At 40.8% G+C, this 24,089-nt stretch overlaps 1 protein-coding gene across 7 annotated transcripts in view; it reads left to right on the top strand.

Moving 5' to 3' along the window:
• Positions 1-203: 203 nt before the first annotated feature.
• LOC121529537 (BAH and coiled-coil domain-containing protein 1) overlaps positions 204-24,089 on the top strand; it is a 131,307-nt gene continuing 107,421 nt past the window's right edge. For 5 of the 7 annotated variants that reach the window (XM_041817472.1, XM_041817474.1, XM_041817471.1 and 2 more), the window contains exons 1-2: positions 230-429; positions 3,331-3,657. In XM_041817472.1, coding sequence (XP_041673406.1) covers positions 3,486-3,657 — 172 coding nt within the window. In that variant the 5' untranslated portion in view covers positions 230-429; positions 3,331-3,485. Of the gene's footprint in view, positions 430-1,336; positions 1,449-3,330; positions 3,658-24,089 lie in introns of those variants that run through there. The other 2 variants (XM_041817468.1, XM_041817469.1) reach the window with 2 other exon arrangements.

The following is a 24,089-nucleotide window of genomic DNA, read 5'->3' as shown; positions in this document are numbered from 1 at the left end:
TCTGGCGCTTTTCACTCTGTTTAGCATTGCCAGTCACCACACCATTGGCTTCTGCAGACGACCAATCAGAATGTTCCGTATCTCCAGGCGGGCGGCACGAGCTCATTAACATGCAGGTATCCGACCAATGGGAGGCCGTGTTTACCCTGCCCCGAGACGCGAGGTACGCAGTTGCACCGGGAGAGAAACCGCTGCTCGGAGATCCGAGCCGCGATCCAGCCAGGCCGGAAGCCGTAGTCCCACAGCTTCCATAGACTGAAGCAGAAGGCACCAGCACAGCCTCACATGGAAATACTGTAGGATTTCACTCTAGCCACATGGTTTATTTCATATTTTGATTTTAAATGGGCGTCGCACTTGGCCTTACTCCTTCCCTCCCTGTGTTTTGTGATTTTATTATTTATTGTTATGCAAGGATTTAACATACCAGTAAGTAGTAATTTTATATACCTTATTTTTAATTGATCAAAACTATTTAAGGGCCTGTTAGCTTGTTGTAAAATGACTGACTTAATTTAGAAATAAGCTTAGTGACATCCTGTTCATTTTAAACAATACATTGCTATAATTTACAAAATAAAAATAACTGCATGTAGGCTTCGAGGTGTATTCTATGTGGAATAAATCTAAGATTTACTGCATTGGACTGACAAAAATAAATGACCCTAAATCATATTTGTCATCATCATGGCAACCGGTATTAATATTAGTAGTCATGTAAAGCTTTGAGTGTTGGTTATATGGTTGTTAGATGAATATAATCGTTAAGAGCAATCCCTACTTATTAAAAACAAAACCAAAAAAATGTCGTCGACTTTATTGCTGCCGTTTTATGTAAATGTACTTTTAGAACGTGTCAGTCTACATAGGCCTATATTTGCATTTTTTTTTTTTTTTTTACGATTTAAAAGCCTTTGATACACCGTTGAATTATATTTGCATTTTATTACACCGAAGTGAAGCTGTGGGCTACGGTTGTAAATTGTCTGCTTTAAATTATAAGCGATGAATTAGCGTTTAAAGAAGCGGAGACATGTTGATACTCGCCCCGGCTGAGGTGCACTCCCTCCCGGCCAGCTCAGTCACGAAGAACCGCCTGTCTCGCAGCCCGATCGGAGCTACACAGCATAAGTTGATTTATCATCAGCGATTCTGCTTTCGATTGCATCCTGTAAATGAAATCGACAGCTGCTTAATGAATTGCATCATGTGCGTCGATCATTTGAACGTTTTTAGGATTATATCGTATATTTTAGTGAGGGTTTCGCTCATTTCAGGCTGAAAGGAAACATCGGCGTGCAGGCTACTTACGCTGCTGCAATTAAATTCCCATGAATGCACATTTGGAGCATTTATGCCAAGAGCCACTTCGAAGACAGGGAAATTTGGAATATCTTTTTTTATCTTACGGCTGTGAAAGTGGGCTGAATGCGACAGCATGGCGAGGGGTAAGGTATAAGCTAATGGCTGCCCGCAAACCACTTTCTCAGTGTGGAGACAAAGGCAGTCCTCCTGACGAGCGGCCATTCACCTTGGATCTTCCACAGTCCACACTTTGAATGTTTAGCTATCATTTATGCTACAGCTGGCCTTCTTAAACGTTTTTAGCCCCAATGCATGCTCACAATATCACACGAAGCCTTAGTTGAATTGATTTTGTCCCAAAGAGCTTCCGTATGGAAGGGTTTTTATTGTTGATGGAGAACTGGATTGCAGGCTTGGCAGTAACAGGCTACATGTGGAGATAATAGAGCTGAGTGAAAAAGCACATATCAGGATAAATTGCCTTTACATTCTTACTAATTTAATGGCGATATTATTAATTAATTAAATTGATTTTAAAATTATAGTTTTAGAAAATGTTGAAATCCAAAATCCATAATGTAAACCCAAACACACAAGCTTAGAATTAGAAATTTCAGTCATTTATTTATTTATTTATTTGGATCTATAAAAATTAAGCTGCCTTCTGTTTGCCTGCTTTATGTTTAATTACTCACAGCCATCACAGAGGCACAAAAATAGACTGGCACGTTTGGATGATTGTGTAAAGACAAAGGGGTATTTTTATTGCGAAATTACATTTTATTTTAATTGTGTTTTAAATTGTATAATGCCCTCCCTTTTTTCGTGGCAGGGCAGGGGATGTAGCCTATAATGATCCATCTGATTACCTGACCTGAAATGGGTCAAGGCAGATGAAGACAGTGAGAGTGCAGTTATTCACATGCACACACACTCACAAAGCAGCGCGCGCGCACGTGCGAGTACGCACACAATTACGCAAGGCCTACGCACACACAAACACACGCCAAAAGACAGAGCTTTTGGAGCCCATGCATCTCTGTTATGAAGCAGTGTTTAATTATTATTTTAAAAATCAGCCTGTGGGATTAATTCCTAACTTTATAAATGAAAAGCCACGCATTCTTTAGCCAGAGGGTCCTAAAATTTGTCGATGCTTGTTGCAGTTTTATTTATTTTGGCAGTTTATATTAATCTAGGTTATTTTGGTTTCTGTAGATGCTGCAGAATAAAATATATTAGGCTTTGTATTAGATCACTTGGAGAAGGGTGTGAGGTGTAATAGGAGCTCGATGGAGGTGATATTAACAGCAGAAAAAAAACGCCTGTATCAATCGGAGACAATAGGACGAGCAGGAGAAGGCAGGCAGCGTTGTTCACCTTGAGATGTAGGCTGAGCAGGCTTTTATCATGTGAGCACATCCAAACAGGACAGCACACTCACTCCATTAGCATTTTTGCATTGTTGCAGCGATCATGAATGTATAAAAATGTATAAATTGCATGATCTTGCCGTGGTTTTGGGAGAGAGAGTGACAGCTGGCAACTGCTGACGTGGTATGCTACTTGTCTGGTTAAAATGTGATATCAGAATTAAACAGGAATGAATATTTAGGGCTAAAATGTGCCATCTGTTCTCTGTGCCCGTGCCTGTGTATGCAGTATGAAGTGCTCCTCTCCATATGATGCATGCAGGCCTATATCCCAGGCTGATCAATAGAGCTGAATGTGAGCTGGGCTCAGTGGGCTATTGGACGCCTCGCTGGCCGTTTCTATACGCACTGACTTATTTTGCAGCATCAGTTGTAGGCAGTAAAATGAGATTTCAGCTCAGTGCAAAGGAAATTTTGACATGACAGAAAAGGTGTCACAGCAGAATCTACTGGAGCTGCACTAATGATTTTTTTGTTACGTTTTTATGAGACAGGAGTGCACTGTCAGTAATTTTGCATCGTGTTATTCTTTCTTACCCGTGCTCTTCATTTGTCTTGATAATGAACGCTGCTTTGCTTTCTCCTCTGGCAGAAAAGATGATCGGGGGCTGCTACGTTTTTGGCTGGGGAAGCCTGCGATCGACTGAATGCAACACCTAGATCTGACGGAAAGGATTATTATATGGGTTGCATTTGATTTTCCTGACCTGCCCTATCCGGATTTCGGATTACTCAACATTCTTCGGAATGGAAGGACGGGATTTCGCTGCTCCGGCGCACCTCCTCTCAGAGCGGGGCGCCCTGGTGCACCGAGCCGCCTCTCGGATCGCTCCCTCGGGCCACAGCTCTGTACAGCACGCCGGTCACTTCCCGCCGGGGAAATATTACCCCTCGCACATACCAATGGCTCCCCACTCAGGTTAGTGAAACATAGACGAGGGTTTTGTCACACAATAATGTAGAACCACCGCTATGTTTGTTTCAATAGCGGCTTCATACATTTATCTTTGTGCTGTCTGTTGTTTTAAACGCTCTTGTCATGATGTTGCGCCATAAAGCCTGTTCATTTATCAGCGTGGATTCATGCCTCTGCCCTGCAAGTGAAGCACAAAGCTGATTATTTTTGCACTTTCCATTTAAAATAAATGCCTGCTGAGCCCAGGTGTGGCTGTTGACAGAGTTTCACTATTCAAATATCAGCTAATAAATCAGGTGAAATTTGATTTACACAACTCTAACAACCAGGAATTCTGATTAAGCTGAATCAACATGAAATATCTCAAAGGTAATAAAGGCATCTTAGTTAAACAAATAGCCATTTGATAAGTTAGGTAAATGCCATGGTATTTAAATATGGCATTTAGGATCTGTTTTAGTTTGCACATAGGGAGTTGGGCGCTGCGTGCTTTCCTATTGGCTCTGGAGCTGAATCTGAAATAGGATCTTGTCACTCCACATTAAATTGATAAGTGTCACACTGGTGCCATCACTTAACTAAAAAACCTAAGGCCACACTGAGCTATAAGCAAAAGAAAGGAGGGAGCTGGATGTGTAGGTCTGCATGGTTTATGGATGTAGTGAGAGAAAATACTCCTCCTATATTGGGCTTCAAAGTGTCAGGGTGCAAATGTGTTCACAGTGCATGCATAAGGTTTAACAAGGTATCTTGTGTACCAAAATGTGTGCATTCACAAACATGAGGGTGCACATTTGTGCCAACGTTACCACTCAGGCATCAATATAAAGGCTGGGGAAAAAGTACAATCAAGACCTTCAAAATAAAATGAAACATACTGATTCTTTTTGTTTATAGCTTTTGTTTGATTATTTTAATTCTTATATGTGTTTGATAAAATTTAAAAGCACTGGCATTGAGAAAAAGACTCAAATATATCCACAGCATGGCAACAAACTGGATCACAACACCCTGTTTTTGCTCTTATTTTGTCCACCTCTGTTAAACAAGAGAAATGTAAATAAGTCACAACAGAGGCGTATTGATTGCATCAAACACTTACTGTTCTGAGGCAGTTTCCTTTGAAAATATGGTAATGTTGCTTCTAAAAACATGTTATGATGCAGCAGCGGAGGAATCTAGGGTCACTGCGAAGCAAGGAATATTTATCTCTTTAAAGTTATTTTATGTAACGTATATGAGCTAAAAGTGAGTTCTGTGGGCTCAGTGTAGGTGGTGTGTGCAGCTTGTTAATCCAGTATTAAACTATCAGTGTTTATTTATATTTCTAATATCTAATTAAGCGTTTTTACTTCAAGCAGCACAATCAAAGATATGTTTTTAATTCGTTTTGTTAAAAAGATTGTGAATTCATTTGCAAAACCATGCTAAACATGAGGTATAATTAGCCATTCAGGAGAATTCATGGGCGCTGTTCACCATTCATCTCTCGCCATTCATGTTTGCTTTTGGCAGCACTCACACACAAACACACACTCACAATGCCTGCATCCGTATGTTTTTTCTTTTTTTTCCCCTCGTATAGATGTTTTGTAGAGAGCATGAAGGCTAATGCTGGCTACAGGGTACAGGTGCTCCCCCAACCACATTTGGTCTTTCTTTTGTAGTATTTGTGCAGCACCAATAAGAAGACCTAACCCTCCAAATGTCATCACCGTTCAATGAGCAGCACAGGTGGTGTATTGTTCTCCCCGGGCTCGTCAGTAACACGTCTGTGTGACTGGAGAGAAGTCTACCTAATATCCTTAAAATTTGGAGAATGACTTAATTATTTTTTTGCATTTCAGGTATTTTATTAAATCAACATGGGGGAATAATTTCACAAAATCCCCTCGAGACACAGAATTATTTTGTTATTGTGCTCTGCTGATGTATGATCTTTGATTTATTGTTTTAATAATATTTGAAAATGTCAAGCATGTCATAATGCAAATAGATGGGCAAGGCATCAAGAATAAGCCTACAGTTATTCATGGTGTATATATTTAAGACGATAATTCATCAAAGCGGCACATATTGCAAATTTATTACAGATGTCAAAAAAAAAAAGCAAAAGCTGTTTTAGTTTGAATTTCTGGATTTACAGAAGCAAAGAAAAAAATGGGATTTTTAAAGACACTAAATCTGAATTAAATCCATCTTTGTTCCTTTTCTTCAGTCAGTTAACCCAAAGAAAAACAGGCCAGTCAGTCATGTAAGAAGAGTCAAATGCTTGCATCTTGTCTGACCAAACTGGTCTCAGACTGTTGTTCTTCCTGACAGGCCAGGTCATTAGTGTCCCCTCAAGTGTCCCCCCGTATGCTAGCAACATTAGCACAACTGAGAATGTTGTTTGCTGAGTGTGTTGGATCCCTCCAGTTTCTCTACACTTTCCCCCCAGGGACTAACTTGCACACTGGTTCACATGAATACTTTACAAAGAGCATGAATATTTCAGGGTTGATGTAAAAATGCATTCGGTGGCAGGTTTCTGATGTGGCTCCTTGAAAGGGGCTCCTTTGACTTTGCAGAGGTATTTATTGGGTGCGCTCGCTTCACCCTCTACTAGGGCTGGGCAGTGTCTCCAGTTTATATATCGATATATATTTTCAAATGATTCATGGGATGAGACGGCACCATTTATATCAAGATAATTGATGTTGATCAAATAACAATTACCACATCCTGGTGCTCTGTAAAAGGATTGTTTACAGTTAGAACCACTGACAATTAATATGGTGATCAAACACAAGACGATCTATTCTAAATGTACATGGGATCATATCAAAAGATATTGATGCTAGTAGAAGTCATAGACACCCAGTATGAGGTCATTTATTGTTTTTCTTGTTTTTGGACAAATTTTTAGGCAAATTTCTGCACATTATCTAAATTGTGCAAATACATTGGCAACATTTGGAAAAGTGGGTGGAACTCATACAGAGCAAGGGAAACAAAAATAAAAGTTCCAGACAATCAATAATGGGCAATATTGGTTTTAATAATAAGAATTTGCAGGCAAACTTCTGCTCACTGTCTAATTTGCACAAATATGTTGGCAACATTTGGGATAAAAGGGTGAAACTGGCAAAAAGCGAGAGAAACCCCAAAACAGAAGTCATAGACAGCCATTATTGGGAAATGTATTGTTTAAATGATCTAAAATTGTAAACTAAGTCAATCACACTGTCAACACTGCACAAAAATGTGGGCAACATTGGAAACCAAAACAGGCAAACTCTGCATACTTTCCTGATTACACACATATGTGGCAACATTTGGAAGAAAGGGTTGACAAACCTGAAAAAACAAAGGTGCAGACAATCAATATTCAGCAATTCAATGGTTTGAATGATCAAAAATTACAAATGGATCACACAAATAGTCAAAATTTCACAAATATATTGGCAACATTAAGAAAAGTTGGTTGAACTGGTAAGGAGTGAGGAAAACCTCAAAATAGAAGTCCTTGACACCCAATATTGGGCAAGTTACTGTTTTTCAGATATCAAAAATTGTAAACTCACGCATACAAACTGTCTAAATTGCATGAATATATTAGCAACATTTTTGAAAACTGCATGGAAGTGTCAAAGAACAAGGGAAACCCCCAAAGAACAGTCCCAGACACCCCGATATTCAGCAATTTATTTTTTGTTATTATCAAAAATCCTAAACTCACTCATAAAAACTGTTGAAATTTGCAAAAAATATATTGGCAACCTTTTAATTAAGTGGGTGGATCAGTCAAAAACAAGGGAAAGCCAAAAACAGAAGTCCCAGACACAAAGTATTGGGCATTTATGTTTTTCAATGTACACTTAAAGACTATCGAAATTGCACAAACATGTTGCCAACATTGTAAAAGTGAGTGGACCTGGCAAGGAGCCCTTGCCCTCACATTTTGGGAAATGTTGCCAATGTATTTGTGCAAATCAGACTGTGTGTCGAAGAATTTTTGTCCATTTCAAACAATAAATTGCACACTATTGGGTGGCTTTTATTTTTGAGTTTCAGTTTGCTACCTCCACCCACTTTTTAAAAAATGTTGCCAACATATTCGTGCAAATAAGACAAGTTCTGTCCTTCTAATACCACTAATCATTCATAGTATTTTGAAACATTTTGTATTCAAGAGTATTAAAAATTGCCAACGTTTATGTTGTCTTTATTTTATACAGTGTAGAATGTGTGATGTAGTTTACAGTTTTTGATAATTAAAAATGAAAAAAAAGCCCATTATTGTGTGTCCATGGCTTTTTTTTAGATTAGATTTTTAGTAGAATCATATCAAAGGTTATAATTTAAGTGAATACCATGTTTTTTTTCTTTACAAGACAAAAATCCCAACATATGTTGTGTATTGCCATTCATCTGAAATATATTGAGATGTGATTTATTCATCTGTGCCACCCAGTCCTACCGCCTCCTGCCTAAGAAGAGTAATGGCGTTTGCAACATCCTCCCTTGGCTTTGTTCCTCGTCAGAATTTCAACAGATTTCTGGTGGAAACTTCCTTCATTTTTCCTGCACATGCTGGCGAGTTTGTTTCAATACGTCAAGAACACGCTCCTGCTTTCTTGCCCAGTGAACCACGCTAACGTCGCACCGGTAGAGATTCTGTCAGGTTGCATTTGCCGCTGTCCATCTTCACCTACTACAAGCAGTCATTTGTAATGCATGTCAGGTGGTCGATTTATAGTTTGCACTGTGTTCAGGGAATGTGACATTGGAGCAACTTCTGTGTGTGTGTGCTTGCTGATACAGTGAGACGCAGACCTGTTAACTCATCTAATGCAGCCTAATTCAGCCAATTCATTTACAAGGTCTTTGAAATAGTAATTTTATCTTCTGCTGGCTCCGGAGCAGAGTTGGAGACAGACTCAACTTGGCTGCGAGGCTGGGATTCAGATGTTGGATAGTGTCAAAGGAGGAGACACAGTGGAGCTGTCTTTACTGCTGGCATTTATGGCTGGGGGCTCATCTTTCAGCCATATTGTTCTGATCAGTGTGCTCTGGCTGAGGTGTGGCTGTGTGAAAGCAGCAGGGGGGCTTCAGAGGCTGTCCATGGCTGAGCTCTGTTCTAAACACCCCATGTAATCAAAGGTCATATTTGTGTCATCTTGCTCGCTCGCTCTGCCTCCCCTTCCTTTGCATTGCCTCTGTCTCCCTTTCCATAAGCTGTCCTCTCTCTCCTCCCCAGCATTTCTCGGCCTCCTTTCTTTCCAGCAGGAAGACCCTTGTGTCTGGGAAGCGGTGGTCTTCCTGCCACCTCTGTTTTGGCCACCCTCCCCTGCCCCGGGCCATTGTTGCAGACCCCAGCTTTGTGTGTGTTTTACGGCTGCTGTTAAAGATAAAAAACAGTCCCTTCCACCCCCTTTATTGTTTTCTGGTAGGATGTCCCTGTCATTCCCTTGGTTTTTATGTCCTCGCTGGATATCCGAGCAGCTTCCCCCTTCAAAGGTTAGCTCTGCTGTCTGCCTTCTCCCATTTTTCTCTCCAAAGGGGAATAAATAACTTTACTGAGACTTTTATTGAACGTCTCATTGCTTGAATATCCCATGGGTCTGGGGTTGTTAGGAAGACGCTTCAAAGACAAACACAGGTGTTTGGTGGAGTTAGCAAAGGGCTGGTTACAACCCGGGTCTTTAAAAGAATAAACCACACTGAGTGGATGAGGATTGTTTGTGGGAAGGGAGGCTTCTTCTTCTTCTTGGCCTTGTAACTCTTGTGTTGAGCACTCGCTGTTCGTCCCCAGCTTCCCTTTGACTTAACCTACCCCCCCATCCTTGTTGACCCCAGACAAGAGCGGTGGCTGGAGAGTGCTGCGTGCTCAGCGTAATTATTTAGCAGAACAGCAACCAGCCACCACTGAAAGCCTTTGCCTGTGCTTTCTTTTTAAATTTGAACAAACCGAGGGATTTGGGGAGAGAAATTCACCATAGCAGCCTTTCCTGAGTGAAAAGAAAGCCGATATCTTGAATAACACATCTTAAATATTACATTAAAGGGCTGTTTGTATCTAGGAGCCACTGCGGTGGAAGTACAGTGACAGAACGTGGGTCTTAGGCCAAGTTGCATTTGGCTCGGGTCTTGTACACACACTCTCTCTCTCTCTGTTTTGCTCCAGCACTGCAAAACAGAGCAAGAACCTTGGTCTGCTGTCGTGCTAGTTTTGTGAACCGTTGTGAGATGACACAGTTCAGACCTGATGTCACAGGAGTTACCCTGAAGAGTGGAGGTGTCACTTGGCATCGTACACCTGGCTGAAATAGCACCTTGCTGAATGCTGCCGCCATCTGTCACCTACCCCCGACGCTCCCACTGGAAACTAAAACGACTTGCAAGGGCAGTAAAGTGTCTATGAAAGGATCAGCCTCCCTGCATATTTTCAAATACCTCTGATAACTTGGGTTAGATACTCTCAATGTGTTTCAAGTGAGTTCAGACATCGGTATCATGAACACAAGAAGGGAGAGACATCCAGACCTTCTAGAAAGATCATGAGGGTCACTTTGGCTGCTAGATTACTGACTATGTTGTCTCTGATGAGAGATACAATACAAACAGAAACACATTCATTATGTTGGGATATCTTTTTTTTAAAAAACAACACAAAAAGTGTTCTAATTCAGATATTTTTCAATATTATTTGCAATCACATACAGCAAACTGTAATCATTCCATACCAAAACCCCTGTATTTGCATTGATAATTCATCCAGTACTCTCAAAACAAGAAAATAAAAACAGGTTGTATCTGATTTGATGGTGAACTATTCAATTTTTATTAGGGGAGCATGATATTGAAATTTTGCCAGTATCCATTATGCTAATATTTGCTAAATAATTTTAGCCCAAACCAATATCCATAGTAATATTTAAATGAAGTTCAAACTTAAAATTTCAGCCCTTAAAACACACTTTAACCCCTTGAGACTTGAGCTTTTATGGTGTCCATTTTTGATCTCCAAGTTATTTGGGATCAGAAGGACCTGATAAGTATAAAAACTAGGGCTGTCAACACTGATCAGGTTAATCGCCATTAATCAAAGTCCACAATTAGTGCACTATTTTTTAAAATCACATTAATCGCATGCTTTATCATCCCTCTCAACACACATAAGGCACGTTAGCGTCTCCTTGTAGTCACGGTGATGTAAAATAAATCCAACACTGCTCCATAATGCCTCTTTTAACTTAAAAACTCACCAACAGCTCACTGGACAAGTCAGAAGTCATCTGAACCTTTTAATGTTTTCTTATTTTATTTTCAATCCATAACAAGTTCCTTTTTCCACAGTTAAGTTCATGTTAAAACCTTATCTACCAATTAAAGCAGGTCTGTATCCAAACAGGAAGTTAGTTACCCTTAATCATAAATGACACCAAAGAGCTTAAAATGCAAAAAAATGGAATTTTTAAAAGGCCATAACAAGGGTGCGATTAATCGCGATTAACTACAGAAATTCTAATATCAATCACGACTGAAAGTGCTAATCTTTTGACAGCCCTAATGAAAACTTAACATTGTATTTTGACGTCATTTTTAGAGAAAAATGATGCCCTCGTGTGAGGACAGTAGGTTTATTTTAATGTCAAATAGCTAAGACGCCATTGTTTAACAAAGTCAGGCCATTTTACCTAATCGGTGCAAAAACATTTATACTTACCTTTTAAATTTGTATCCATAAAACAATAACCAAGTCCCCGTGTCCTCATACAATTACTAACTGTTTAGTAGTGTTGTAGCTTGGTACCATAGATAATATTTGTCAAATTGTCATGCCTTATCAAACTAAAATATCAAACTTAAAAATGTTACCATTTGAGTCGTTACTTATATCATTACCAATATTTAAATGTAGTTCAGAACTAAAACCTCAGTCCTTTAAACACAATTAAAACTTTAAGGATGAACACATGAACCAATTTTAGTCTTTAAAACACACTTTGAGTAATGATAATGTATAAAGACAAAGATGCCAGCTGATGAAGGTCTGTTTGTTCAGCCAAAAACTCCACAAACATACTTGTTTGTGTGGCAAATATTTACCGCTCATAAAGGTAGATTTATTGGCAAATAACAGTTGTAAATATCAGCATACATGTTCATATCTGCCAATACAATAAAGGTATCTGCAGATACCAATATAATAGTGATGAAATCATGCATCCCTTATTTCGATCCCATTTTAAAATAAAATAACTTAATTCCAGGTATTATTAACTATTTAAAGAACAATATGAGGTGGAATTGTTGCCCTAATCACTGGAAAGTTTGGGCATGACCTTTCGGATAAATACTGCAGTGCTTTTTCCACTTGCTGTCATCAGTTTTACCAACATTTTCACTCTAAAATCACTGTTTTTGTGAAATGGATATTTATGCTATTAATTTATCCAGAAAAATTAAGTTTAACTACATCAAAGCCACATTCTCAGAACAAGAAAATAACAGCTTAACAGCTTGTTATATGGGATTTGAAGATGAAACATTCAGTTTTGTTTCCTTTTTAATGGGTAAATGATTATATCTTAATACCAAAAACAAACTTTCATAGAAAATATATATTGTGGGTGGAATTGTTGTCCTGATCACCGGAAAGTTTGGGCGTGACTTTTCAGATAAATACCACAGTGCTGTTTTCACCTACTGTCATCAGTTTTAACCAATATTTTCACTCTAGCAGCTCAGAGTTATTTACACGTTTTTTTGTGAAAAAGATTACAAGCTAGACTAAAGCAACACAGAAAATAAAAAAGCTTGTAACATCAAGTATATTCTAAACTATTGTTGTTATTTATATTTTTGATGTAATTATAATTCTTATTTTTTATTATGTTTATATGTTTTTTTGTATCAAACTCATCTGTTTTTGTCAATGCTATTTTTTTTAATTTTTTGGATTATTATGGGAATGACATTAGTATACGCAGATACGAAAATTTCTGCCAGTATTTACAACTCATAATTTGGCTATAAAAATCTGCCTCGATGCGCTGTAAATATTGGCAAAGAAGAAAAAAGAACAAACAAGCTAGTAGACTCTTAGTCTTTAAATCTTTTTCATTCATAATCAGTCTTTACAGTTTAAAATGTGTATACAGTGCTGAAATGTATTTATATGTTCAACCTCAAACTTTGAATTTTGTGTTTTAGGGACTTAAGTTTAAGGCTTGAACGGCACTAAAATATCAGTATCAGCTACAATTAATTTGTAAGTATCTGCATAACAGCAAAAATCATATCATGCAGCCCTAACTTTGCACCTGTAACTGGACTTCTCTGTACTAGAGTAGTGAGCTTTCATTTGTTTATCATAAGGAAATTGTTTTGTTGACAGCTAAAACAGTGTTTTCTGATGTGTCTCTCAATAACAGCTGGATAGAGATGATGTCTTATTATTGTCCTGCTGAAACTGGCAAAGCAAGCCCTTGATCAGCACCACAGAGCAGCACATTTATCCTGACTAATAACAGCCTAAAACCTCCTCAGCCTGGTTTAATTAAACTACTATACATCTAAAACTGGTCAATAGGGAGCTTACTCTGTGAGAAACTATGAATGCTGCCAAGCAACCAAGATGTAGCTGCCACTGCAGAAAAATGTAGAGGTGGAAGTGCAGCAAAACCAGTGCAGTCTGGGGGTTTTCTACGTAGAAGTGATCAGAATTGCCTTTTGTGCAATTTGTTAAAGTAACGCTTTAATTAGAAAACAGACACTTTTAGGAAAAGTCAGTGAGCAGCAGAAATGTAACTTTTAATTCTGCAAAGTTACATGCATTAGAAATGTGAAAACAATCCAAATGACTGCCATGGTCTTTCTAGTGTTAAACCTCTGGTAAGCCTTAGACTGCATCATTGTAATAAAAGTCCAATAACCAGTCATCAAAAACAGAATAAAGTAACAGAATCTGGAATTTCATACTCTCAGGTAACTTAGGAGACAGTTTCCTTTCTTTGCATTCTCTACCCATCAGCAGAACCATCCACAGAAAGTGAAGGCTGAGAGTGAAAAAAAGAGAAACAAGGGTCTGCCTTCGCAAAGAGGAATTCGGCTGTAGCAAGTGGCCGTGCTGCCTCAGAGGCCGCCTCTTCAAACAGACCGCCACCCACACTACAGTACCGTGTGGCACCGTGCCACAGAGCCCTCGCCTCGAGCATGGGGCGTGTACTCCGGACAAACACAAAGGAGACCCACGGGTGAGAGTGACGGCCGGGTAATACCTTCCTGTATCGGATTTCAGGGCATTGGATTTCAAAACCTCTCTGTCTATTTTTATGCTCAACATAAGGAAGTGAGAAGTTGCATTAAGAATCAGACGATGCTATGAAAGTCTTTTGTTCACTTCCAGTGACGGGCGCACACAAACACACTAGAGCTAAAAGAAATAGTTGGACTGAAAATGTATTACTTTGAGATTGAATAGACTGATACAGTCGGCCAAAGTCAACCCTGGCTGTTTTGTTTGTGATTCAGATCTCCCTCTTTTTTGCTGTTTCTCTCTTTCTTTTTGTCTCTCTCCCCCCTCCCTCTCCCTGTATCAGACTGCCTCTCATCAAGCAGCCCCAGGCCCACCTAAGCGCATGGCCCTATTGCATGTGACAGCTGTTAGACATTATTAACGGCTCAAGCAGAAAATCCAGATTACTTGTTTTTTAATTTAAATTTTATTATTGTAATCGGTCAGTGAAAAGAACAAAAAAGAGGCCGTTGCCCTATTGTTGTCAGCAGATTTGTGGTCAGTGACAATACTGCATCGCACATGGGTGCGTAGGACAGTGTGGGGTTATGTCTGGGTGGGTTTGCATGTACGGTTTGTGTGCGTGTCTGCATGCTTTTTTCTCCAGACACCCCCTACTAGAGCCCAGGCACCCTGTGGTTGGCTGTGAGGCCTAGACAGGTGCATTGTTAACCCTCTAACGTCTGAGTCTGTCCCTGCTGAATCTGCAGACAGAGAGCCTAGCAGGATTTAATGCAAGTGATGCATATTGTGTGACGGCTGCATACTCTCTCTTGTGCTTTGTGATAAACCAGCCATGAAATTTTACTTTGGCCCTAGCACGGCATTTCTCACAGCTAGAGATGCATGATATTATCAGCATGACATCGGTATTGGCAGCTCAAAAAGTTGAATATCGGTATAAGTTCTTTGCATCAGCAGAGATCTCCAGATGGAGGGCAAGAAGTGATTTTTGCATTCGGAAACACCACCAAAACGCCATGTTTTGTGCCGTACAGCTATGCCAAGCATTCAAAGTATGAAAATAAAAACATTCTCGAGGTTGTTATGTGTTCCAGAAGTAGAAAAAAAAGTTTAAAAAGGCTTATAAATACCTCTGTATAAAGCCTGGACACCGATTATGTTCAGGCAAAGCGATTCTGATCTTGACTGTGTTTCCCCAGCTGATGTCTGTCCAGTCTCACTCATCGTCACAAGAAATCCGTCTCTTCTAGGAGATCCACATCATTTGGCTCAGCTTAGTATAGCTGGTTGTTCAGCTATGACAATAGGTCTGCAGATATGAGTAATTTGTGATGTTGATGGCCTCCATGCCAGGTAAATTGCTTAAACATTGGAAAAAAAAAATCACTTTTTTTTGTAAGTGTAGGGATTGTATGTAGACATTTTCTGATGATAATTGCAGCGTACAGGTTCATTTAGAGCCTTAATGTGCTTTCTTTTCTCAGATCCCATTCATTCCCTAATGGCTATCCCCACTTCTGGCCCCCCGTCTGGCATTTGCATGTCATCAGATCATGTGACTGCATGGGCCTTGAATATTGGCAAAACATAGAAATGAACCATCAGGTATAGGTGGTTGCCTAGGGCAGTAGTTCCCAAAGACAAAAAACAAGGAAACATTTAAAACGATATAAAGTGGTAAATTTGATCAATTATTGTAAAAGTATTCATGCTTAAATGTAAGTAAAATGTACAAAAACTACCTGAAATGTCAATTTGTAGAAGTTTGTTGTTTATATGCTTTATGATAAATGGACTTCTTTGATAGTCGTATGACTACTCATAGCGCTTTTACACCGCAGGTCACAGCAACTCACACCCATTCACACCTTTTCACACCGTTCACACACTGATTGCAGAGGTTGCTATGGGGAATTGGCCACCAGTATTAGCTAATCCAATTTATACACATCCATACCCATTAACACGCCACTTATTTCAAAAGCAGTGCTGTTAATACTTCTGGTATTGTATTTTAATGCTACTCTGCATATAAAAGCTGGAGCATTGGTTGCATTTACCCTGATAACCAAGAAAGTAGACTCATGGCGTGATTCATGCATTATAATGTAATTGCAAATTACAATACTGTCCAGTATAATTGCACATTATTACCAAATTTTGAAGCACTACACTCACTAGGGCCCCTAGTGAGCCCTAAATATCTTCATTGAAGATACAGGTGAAAACAACCAGTCTACTTCCCTGCTTCTCTCATAGCTAATCACATAATAGTAAATAAGCTTTGCATGCAAAATGCAAGCTAAAAAATTCTGCAGGCTGAAGTTGTGGCTGTTGCATCAACATGTAGTCAATGACAGGGATTCAATTTAAACGGAAGCAATTATACAACTGTATAGCAGTTCCTTTTAAGCTCTTTCTTTCAGTTCCTGTTTATTTCTATTATATATATTCTGTATGATGAGCTTCCCAGTTTTTAATACCAGACTATAGGGCATGTCAAAGAGCACAAAGCTGGGCCAAGATTCGTCGACCATGAGTGGAACAGTGGGCATGTATGACAGTACTAAATAAGGTGCTCTGCTAAGTATATGCAGAGATTTTCCATTAAATATACATGGAACATGCCTCTCAAGCATGTGTCAGCCTTTATTTTATGAGAAAACAAAGATTAGCATCAGGAATTCCATTTTAATAAGTCTCTTGGGAGCATCCAAACAGCTGCCTAGTCCTCAATCCAAAGGGGACTTGTTGCTCTCTCTTCCCCTCACTTTTCTCCCTCTCTGTTTCTCTCGCATGGATCTCGGGTGTTCCTCTGACAGTGATTAAAACTAAATTCCAGCCCACACCCCCCTCATCTTTGTCAAATCACTTGTTTTATACCATAAATTCTTTCATGTGAGAATGTTCTGTATTTGATGATGCATGTTTAAACCATGTTCATTCCTCCCAGCACCCCCCTCATCTCCTTCTCTCTGCTGTCCCAGTTGTGTCTTTTCCTGCCCTTCACCTAATTCTGCAGTTTTGTGTCCCCTCTGCCTGCTGTGGCCACTAGGCTACACTGCATCCTCTCTCTCATACTGTACGTGTCCTGAGGATCTGGGGCAAATGACTGGCTCCTCAGCAACAGATGTGTGTTTGTCTGCCAGTGCTGCATGCATTAGCTTTCTCTGCTTGCCATGCACGGCCACTGACCTACCCTCTGGTGAACGTGGGGGAAGGGACTGAGAGACGGGAGAGGGACGGACCGACAGACAGAGGAGAGAAAGAGAGGAGAGAGCGACAGCGAGAGTAGATGCACACTGTCACATGCTGTCATACACTTACTGGTGCATTGCAAGCATGTGCACACAAAGGCACACACAGACACGTGCACACAAGCGTGCGCAAGTCTTACGCACTCACACATCTCACTTCCCAGGAGGCCATGAGGCCAGTGGGACAGAGCAAGCTTGAGAGTCTGGTTCGTCTGTTTACATCTAATTATAGAAACAGGACTATTTCTGCAACCACTGCTCCAGCTTTTTTATATTCTTACATGAGGGGGAGAGGGAGGGAAGTGAGAGCGAGCAGAAAAACAAAGCTTTGACAGCCTTTTCTCACAATGCTGAACGGTTATCTCATCCCCTCAGCGCTGCTACAGTCTGCGGGCTCTCACTACGGTACAACAGGAGACAGAGGGGGAGGAGGGAGTTTCTTGTATCGTAAGCTCTCTCATCCTCATGTACACTGCTGGACTAAGATGGGGGGCAGAGGGGCCGATTGCCCCCACAGTGCCCCTATGTTTGAAATAACCCCACAAAAGAAACATGACAGAGTGACCACTCTGGTACCCCTAAGCGGTCAAAAATGAACAAAATGCCCTCTTTGATGCCATGTTATGTGTACAAAATTTGAGATAGTTTTCATCCTTCACCCTAGCTTTCATCTTTGTGCCCTGTAACAGGAAAAAAAAATCTAAAGCATAGTTCCCTTTATTGATGCCCTTTTAAGTTAACAAAGTGCCAACTTTAGTGCCCAAAAAATGGGCAGAAATGGACAACATGCCCATTTTTTCTGCCCTCTTAAGTCGACGAAGTGCCCATTGCACTTTCTTAGTGGACAAAAATTTACATATTGTCCTTTCTTTGGCCGTCTTAGTGGACAAAAATTGATCAAGAGTCCTCTTTGGTGACCTGTAAGTGGATAATAAAAGCCAAAGTGCCTTTTTTGGTTCTTCTTAAGTTGGCAAAAATAACAACTAGTTTCTGTTGCCATTTAAATGGGCAAATTTTATGTGGTTCCCCCTTTTTTGCCCTCTAAGTGGATGGAAAAATTGACAACGCTCACCTTTTTGGTGCCCTTTTACTTGACAAAAATGAAAAAGCACCCACTTTGGAGCCCTCTAAGTAGACAAATTTCCCAAGGCCCCCATTTCGGTGCCTTCTTAGTAGACAGAAATGGAAAATGTGTTCGTTTTGGTGCCATTTCAATGGACAAATTTCACAAAGTATCCACTTTAGTGCACACCAAGTGTATAAAATTTGACCAAGAGTCCTCTGTGGTTCCCTCTTAGTGAATAAAAATGACAAATTTCCCACTTTGGTTCCCTGTAAGTGGCCAAATTTCATAAAGTTCCCACTTTAGTGCCCTCTAGTTGGACAAAATTTGACCAAGAGCCCTCTATGATTCCCTGTAAGTGGATAAAAAATGCCAAAGTGCCCTTGCTGGTTCTTTCTAAGTGAACAAAATAACAAACTAGTCTCTGGTGCCCTTCAATTAGACAAATTTCACATGGTTACCACTTTTGTGCCCTCTTAGTGGAAAGAAAAATTGATAAAGCACCATCTTTGGTACCCTGTTCATGGACAGATTTCACAAGGGGCCAACTTTGGTGCCCTCTAAGTGGACAACATTTGACCAAGAGTCCTCTCTGGTGCCTCTAGTTGGACATAATTGACAAAGTTCCCTCTTTGCTGTCCTCTAATTGGACATATTTTGACAAAGTGATCTTTTTGGTGCCCTCTAAGTAAATTTTACTAAGTCCCCCCCTTGGTGTTTCCTTTTGGACAATATTTGACAATGTGCCATCTTTGGTGCCCTTTTAAGTGTAGAAATTTTCACTAGGTGCCCACCTTGGTGCCTTCTTTTTGGACAACTCTTGACAAAGTTCCACTGTTGATGCCCTTTAGTTAGACAAAATTGGACAAAGTGCCCTCTTTGATGCCCTATAAGTGGACAAAAATAGCAAATTTTGCCTCTTTGATGCCATTTAGTTGGACTTAATTGACATAGTGCCCTCTTTGGTACCTCTGGTTGGACAAAATTGACAAGGTGCCAACTTTGGTGCCCTATAAGTGGACAGAATTTGACCAAGAGTCCTCTCTGGTGCCCCTAGTTGGACAAAATTTGACAAAGGGCCCTATTTGGTGCCCTGCTAATGGACAAAAATGAGCAAAGTGTCCTCTTGGGTGCCCTCTAAGTAGATAAATTTCACGAGGGGCCCCCTTGGTTTTTCTTTTTGGACAAAATTTGATGATGTGCCATTTTTGGTTCCCTTTAAATGTAGAAATTTTCACTAGGTGCCCACCTTGGTGCCTTCCTTATGGACAAATAATGACAAAGCACCCCCTTTGGTGCCCCTGGTTGGACATAATTGACAAAGTTCCCTCTTTGGAACCCTATAAGTTGACAAAATTTGACAAAATGCCCCCTATAGCACATTTCCAATGTGCAAAAAATGCAACAAAGTGCCCTAAGTTTGTCTGTATGAAGTCAGTTTTCACTGACATCCTTCCTTGTGTATCTTTGTGAAATAATGGTGAAGTCCTAGTCTGCCACTGTACATGTAACGTGAATGTGCAAATTTACAACAACTGAGCAATGGCCAACACAACGCTGTACTTTCCCCTTTAGCCTTACTGCTATATCCAGTCAACCATCACCCTGACAAAAAGAGGATAATTCCTTCACCCCTGCCCTGTGGGCTTTCACTTGGACCCTGCAGAAAAGGCTGTCCATCACAGCAGTCTAAACAAAAGGAAGAAAGAGTGAATGTTGAGGATTAGTTCTGTATAAATGTATCTAGTAGTAAATAAGCACAGCCAGTGCGCTGGTTAATCCTCGAGCCTGGTGGCTGATATCCAGCTGAGTGGCTGTTGTTAGCCAGGGGGGCCTGGAGGGGAGAAGCTGTCAAGGAGATGCTGTGCTGCCTGTCGGCTTGCCTGAGGTTGCCAGGTGAGGGCCAGAGCAGGGCGGGGCTGGGTCTGTGGGTCGTGGCCAGACAGGTTGCAGGCTGTAGCAGGTGCTCTCATAAAGAGCCTCCTGGTTGGATTTCTCAGCCCGCAGGGAGCTACTAGGGCTGGGCGATATGGAGCAGAAATCAAATATTTTACTGTTGCCTTATTTCCTTTTCAAGCCATAACAAGTTCCTATTTGCCTGGTTAAGGTCATGTTATAATCTTTCACCTCCCTATGAAAGCAGGTCTGTATCGAGCCTTAATATTGATATATCTTGACAGTGCCCAACTGTAGATGCAACCTGAGCCAGGTGTTCCCCCCCCCCAAAATACATAAACCACTACATAATGGAAATGTGGGCTTGAATTCACCCCACCGCCACCACCAACGCCACCTCTTTTATCCAGAGACATGGCAGGTAAATTAATTGGCTGTGAGTATGTAACTTATACGGCGAGATAAAGGTGCGCTGTCTGGCCAAGGCGTAGCGAAACGGCCGTAATGATGGCTCCATTGTGTTGATGTTGAGGGGGGTAGTTAGCGGCACAGCCAGCGGGGCCTTTGCTGGAGGGCTGGGTAGTCTCTGATTAATAGTGGGGAATGCTTTGAAGTGACACCCAAGTGCACCGACTCATAGGCTAATAGCAATACCATGAGTATAGGGAGCGCTCCCTCTTCCTCAGTCTTCATTAGCTAACGTTTCCCCAGCACTATCTCCCCACCTTCCTCTCACATGCCTGCCTCGTCTGCAGAGAGCTTCCAGGCTGTTTTTTTTTTTTTTTTTTTTTGTCTTTGCAGTTATTTCATGATTTCACTGCCATTTCTCTCTGTCATGATCTGTAAAGGAGGAGGTTTTTTCTTGAAGGTGCAGAGAAGAGGCCTTTACTCCCAGAGCTCAGACACACAGGTGAACTCCAGCACAGCCTAAAGACTGGTGGGATTGATGCTGCACAAGTGGGATATGGCTCGGGACTCTTCCCAGGATCCATTTTGATCTCCCGTAGTGACAGATGAGCTGCAGCTGTGGATGTATGTGTGCTAGAGATGAAATGGTTACAAGTTTTAATCATAACCAGGATAAAATTTCCCCCACTGTTATCATACTATCCAAAATTTTAACGATCATTAAAACGGTTAGTGATAACAATGCTCTAATATCGCAGTAAATAATGTCTAGAGAGCATGAGGGATTGTTTACTGAGGTGAGTGGAAAAAAGTACACAGGTCGACTCGGATTTAAAGAAAAACATTCAGGGACGAACACAAGACATCACAGTCTCTCTCCTCTGCAGCGCAACAGGTAGCCTACCTTTGACATAGGGAAAAAACTCTGACTGTGGGAATAGCATGCACTTACTGGCTTTAGCTGCTCCTTATCTGCTCAGATGTGGTCGGCCATAAAGGGGAGACTTTCTAGAGAAACTTCATAGCTAGACCATCATGTGCACAGACACCAGGATGCAAGAAAATAAAACAAAAAAACAGAGTCAACTTTGATAGAAAGGAACTAAATGATTGTCAAAAGAGACAAAAATGGGTGGAACCTGGCAAAATTGGGTTGAAGTGGCAGAAAGAAGAGGCAAAATTGGGCAGAAAGTTGCCAAACAATGGCAAAATGGGTAAAAATTGGTAAAAATTGGTTATAAAGGAGTAAAAGTGTGGCAAAATGAGTTTAAAGTGGCAAAATAGGATTTAAAAACCCTAAAGAAAAATAGGTTTAACATGGCAAAAAGAAAGCAAAAATGGACTACAATTGACATAAAAAGTGGGAAAAGAAGCATAAGAATCGGGAAATTTGGCAAAAAAGATTTTAACAAATGGCCAAAGGGGTCCACGATAGACATAAAAGTGGCAAAAGGGGCAAAAATGGTCCAAATAGTGTCATAAATAGGTAAAAAGTAGCAAAAAAGAAGTGGCAGAAATTGGCAAAAGCAGCAAAAATGAGCTAAAAGTGATGAAAAGTGAAAATATCAATCCAATATTGAAATCGACGATTGGTTAAATGAGGTTGTGGCAGAATCTGGTTAGCTTGGAGAGTGAAAACCCATAATCAGCTGATCAACAGAGCCGAAAGAGAAATAATGGAAGAAGGGAGAGATATGACCGGGTGGTGACTAATGAATGAGCAGATACAGTCTTCCTGCTTGAACTTCCACTGAGCTCCATATGACTTTTACAGCGTTGGGTTTAAAAACACCAAGATGATCAATGCTGTGCAAAGTGGGCACATTCGCTATGTTGCTGTTATTACAGACATCAAACTGGACAGAAAATTCTGCGTTGCACGTTTGGCTAGAGACCTGGCTGCATGTGATGCTAGACCAAAACATGCTGATGACTGGACTCAGATTGAGCTGTTGTCTGTCACATATCACTCTGCTACACCAATGGTAGCATTGGTAGTGCCTCTTATTTGCAGTGTAACACAACACATGAACTGGTGATGACAGTGTTGCAAAAATCCACTATGTGGCATGAATTTTACTGTTAACAGTATGGATACTGGTACTGTCCACCGCTAATATCGCAACATCTCTAAAAGGAGGAGATTTTTCCTTGAAAGTGCAGAGAAGAGGCCTTTACTCCCAGAGCTCAAACACAAAGGTGAACTCCGGCCTAGCCCAAACACTCATGGGATTGATGCTGCACAAGTGGGACATGGCTCGGGACTATTCCCAGGATCCATTTTGATCTCCCGTAGTGACAGATGAGCTGCAGCTGTGGGTGTATGTGTGGCAGAGAGGCAGGGTTGGGTCTGTCAGCTGTTGGAGTAAAGTAAACTATTAGCGGTGGGAGAAGGCAGTGTTTCCAGTGAAGAATTAGAACCACTTCTAATTGCAGTGAGGTTGGGCTATGATTACATGCTGGCTAATGCACTGACAGACCTCTCACTTGGCTGGCTCTCAGAACGCTGCTGAAATGGCTGAATGCCTTTTGGTTATACAGCATAATGGGAGGGTGTGTGGACGCACGTGTGACTGAGTGAGTGTTTGCTGTGTGTGGGTGGCTGCCTGTGTGTATCTGTGATTAATCCAGCTTTTCAGAGTGGTTTTCTCAGTGTTTGGCATGTTTTTTTGTGAGTTTTGCATTTTGCTTGCATACTTGTGTGTGGGTTTGTGTGTGTTTTCGGCTCGTTTCTTGAGTGTCTGTCGTCGTTTGTAGCGGAGGCAACTTTTCTCTCCGAATCAAAACTCAGCTGGTGTAACTCCCTCTGAACAGTATGTAAGAAGTGTGTGAATACATGTGTTGTATTTGTGTGTGTTGTTTTTGTGAGTGTGTAAGCCCACGGGAAAGAGCAATCAAAGAAGCTGTGTGGTGGAGAGATTGTATAAAAGGAGGGAGAGAGGAAACAGAGTGGCAGGCAGCTGAGAGGGCAGCATGTGGGGGTGGACGGGGGGCTGATGCAGGTGCCTAATTCTACCTCAGCCCTGGGCGTTTTATATTCCATCCATCTCTCTCTCTCTGCTTCTGCAGGGGTACGTAGTAAATCCACCTGCCTCAATTAAAACGCTGATCAGCCAATATATCAGTGGTAATAATCGCAATAATAACACACACAGATGGATTTATACAGCATCATACTCTAAGCCTGTTTCATCAATATTCAGGAATGAATTTCAACGAGCTGTGTTCATTTTTCACCTCATAATTTTAATCACTTTTTTTTTCTTGAACAGCTTGTTCTCAGGTGTGCAGGCAGCCACGTTTTTAAGAAGCTGTGGTTTACTGTTTGACGTGAAAGCGCTGTAAATCACACGGCATTCCCACCATATGGGATGACAGTTATGGGAGTGGATCTGCTGTTTCTCCATCAGGACCTCAGGCCATTGTTATCTCTCTTTTTAACAAGATAGAAGAACTACAGATAACATTGTTATTGTGCTTTCTCTGAGGGTAAGGGGGTCAAGGAGAACTTGCAGCAGAGTATCAGGAATTTAGCCGGGTGCTGATTACTTCCTGGGTTGGT

The sequence above is a fragment of the Cheilinus undulatus genome, linkage group 21 (assembly GCF_018320785.1).
Source record: "Cheilinus undulatus linkage group 21, ASM1832078v1, whole genome shotgun sequence".
NCBI classification, from domain to species: Eukaryota; Metazoa; Chordata; class Actinopteri; order Labriformes; family Labridae; genus Cheilinus; species Cheilinus undulatus.
This window is presented reverse-complemented; position numbering and strand designations above follow the sequence as displayed.